Source organism: Lactuca saligna, chromosome 7, assembly GCF_052625555.1.
Source record: "Lactuca saligna cultivar CGN05327 chromosome 7, ASM5262555v1, whole genome shotgun sequence".
Taxonomy (NCBI): domain Eukaryota; kingdom Viridiplantae; phylum Streptophyta; class Magnoliopsida; order Asterales; family Asteraceae; genus Lactuca; species Lactuca saligna.
In genome coordinates, this window is record NC_136423.1 from 69,863,358 (window position 1) to 69,866,483 (window position 3,126).

Genomic DNA, 3,126 nt, shown 5'->3' on the forward strand with positions numbered 1-3,126 from the left:
CTTCGATATTACGATCCTCCCTAAAAACGGTTATATAAGATCGGGATTGATATCAAAATCGTTATTTTGATAACCTTAGTTGGATCCATACTAGTTGCACATTTTTTGTAGTAGTTACACTGTAATACCATAAAAAATATCAAAATTTTTACTTTGTGAGACGAAATTAAGTAGTGGCCCTGGACACCCCGGGACACTATCAAATCCGCCCACGAGTGTACTATATTTTGTGTGTTAGGAGTTTAGACAAATTCATAAATTATCTCAATTTATTTCATGTTACAATACCGTCTATCTTCCCCTGTATTCACATACAATTGCCATGCAAGCACAATAATTAAAATAAACATGGATCATGTTATTTATAATAAACATGCATAATATCACATGGCTGTTATAATAATATTTCTTTAACGAAAAAGCAAGGAGAATCAACATTGGAACTAAGGGACTTGAGTAGCTTATCTAATTATCGAATTTGTCTTTCTATAGCTATCGATATAAACAACTAACTACATATCAACAGTTACTCATGATTATTTGATCTAAAGTTTAATCGAGCGAGATTTAAACAATCATTTCAAATTATTTATATATGAAATGCTCAAATGATATTTTTTTATCAGTTACAAGTAAACCGAGGTACTGTCTAGGTTTTGTGTGGGTAAAGACGAACAGGAAGCCCTTTGGCAGGAACTGGCATAGGATCGACGATGATCTTTTCATCAGGAATGATTTTTTTCCATCGAAACCTCTTCACGATGTGATGCATGAAAACAAGAATCTCCAATCGAGAAAACTCTTTGCCTGGACACATCCTAGCTCCTCCTCCAAATGGCACGTATGTGTATGGAGCTGGTCCATCTCCCTCGAATCTTGTGGGATCAAATTTAAGGGGCTCCGAAAAGTATTCAGGGTTTCTATGCACTCCATTTGTGCTCCAGTATATCTAAAATGTAACATCGTTGAAACTTAGAGATCAATATTGCATAAAATGTTATACATTACCATGTGTTTATCTATAAAAAGCAATACAACTTGATTTCAAAATTTATAATTTTGGCAGTGAAATTGTTGATGTCCCATGTCAGCTAGACATGTCCCATATGCCATGAGTATGTTCTTTTCTCTTTGGACTTTTTGGAACATTTAAAATCAAGGACTCTACATTTGTAACAAATATTAGAGTCGAGGTCTAGCACTTTTAGGACCAAAACACATCTAGTTTATTTTCATCAAGTCTCGGCCTCATGGTTGGTGTTGGTGTCCCATATTTGTTAATTAGACATGTTTCAATCTGCTTGAATATATGTTCGAGTATATTATCTCTCCATAAAAGGGTTTTCATTGAAAATATAAAAAGTTCAAAATGTCAACATATCTGACAATAATAAATGATCAAGATGATACCTTCCAGCCCTTTGGAATGGAAAAACCATTAAAGGTGAAATCAGTAAGTGCTTCTCTGAAAGTTCCTTGAAAAGGAGGAGAAAGCCTCAAGACTTCACATGCTACACTCCATGAATATTTCATCTTCTGTATGTCTTCCCAGTTTAATAGTTCACCTGGGCCTTTTGACTTTGCAACTTCCATTTGTTCTAAACCAAAAAAAATAACAAAATAACAATGGAAGTGCATGTACTAGATTTTATATCCATCATAAAATAACGTTTTTGGAGATTAACATATATTTAAAAGGGTATTGCCAAATAATTAATTACCTTTGTAAACTCCTTCATAAATCGTTGGAAGCTCAGCAAGATACCTAACAATGGAAGTGCATGTACTAGCAATAGTATCATGTCCACCAAGCAACAAAGCTATTAACTTATTAGCAATATCTGAATCTGTCATAGCATCATCATCATCATCACCATTTGTCACAAGCATATGCGACAATACATCTTGTTTAGGAGAAGCCTTCCCCTCTTCCAAATCACTCTTTCTTTTCTTGATTATTTCAATGAGCTCCTTCCTTATATGCTTTGAAGCTTTAATGGCTTTGTTAAATTGTGTTCCTGGAAAATCTATTGGAATAGAAAAAATCCCAGAAACTAACCTATCAAAAGGCGCTGCAAATCTTGCAATATGCTCAGGGCTTTCTACACTAATAAACAACCGAGAGGCGATGTCAAATGCGAAGTGTTTGATGAGAGGGTAAACAGTGACAACTTCTTGGTTTTCCCATGAAGACGAAAAGTGTTTTCCAGTGACATCATCCATTACGCCAATGTATCTTTGTAAAGCTTCTGGTTTTAAGAAACTTGGAAAAGCTTTCCTCATCTTCATGGCTTCTTCTGCTGGACTTGATTTAGAAGGAAACAACTTGTTGATAGAATCCGGCACCCACATCCGTACAAGTTTGTATTCGTTGGAAAACAAAAACTTGTTTCCTGCGGGACTACAAAAAACAGCAGCATCGGATCCTAACAATGACGTTTTGAAGATATTAGATGAGTATTTGGTCATGCGATCAAATACAAATTTTTCAGGGTGACCATTCCAACCGGTGGAAAGAAACTCCAAGGTCTCCCCAAGAAATGGCCACCCTGATCTGCCAGGTGGATGGAGGGTGGTTGTCGGATTTTTTTTGTGGAAAAGGAAGTGAATTGCAAAAGAGACGAAGATTACAAAGAGGGACAGAAGAGAGCCATAGAACATGTCCATATCTATTGAGCTACAAAGAAATGTGTGCTAATGAATTTGAGTTATATGTAGAGCTACGTGATTTGTGCATTATATCCTTGGACGTTTGTAGTGATTAAGGCAAACTTGGGATGCTAGCTAGCTTGCGGAGGGTTATATGTGATCGAATGAAGGGAAAAAAAACAAAGAAGAGCATATGATAATCTCACAAGTAGTATTTCTTTATAGTTTTAGTGGTAATCAAACAAGTTGTTTTACATTATGATTCGTAATTAGCCGACCCTTTTAATTTAATTCACATAAAAAAATAGGAAGTGAAGTGCAAAAGAGACGAAGATTACAAAGATAGTTAAAAGAGAGCCATAGAATATGTCCACGATCAATTTGTTGAATCATAATGATTGGTGTTTCTTGATGAAATTATCTCTGTTGCAAAGAATCGTAAATATTGATTTTTTATATACCGAAAAGATGAGCACG

General features: G+C 35.3%; 1 protein-coding gene across 1 annotated transcript; it reads right to left on the reverse strand.

The window, feature by feature from the left end:
- Nucleotides 1-631: 631 nt before the first annotated feature.
- Nucleotides 632-2,667, reverse strand: LOC145004966 (beta-amyrin 28-monooxygenase-like). Its single transcript, XM_078964001.1, has 3 exons — nucleotides 1,722-2,667; nucleotides 1,411-1,598; nucleotides 632-949 (listed from the first exon to the last, which is right to left on the reverse strand). The coding sequence occupies exons 1-3, from the start codon at nucleotides 2,665-2,667 to the stop codon at nucleotides 650-652; spliced, it is 1,434 nt and encodes a 477-aa protein (XP_078820127.1). The 3' UTR covers nucleotides 632-649.
- Nucleotides 2,668-3,126: the final 459 nt, after the last annotated feature.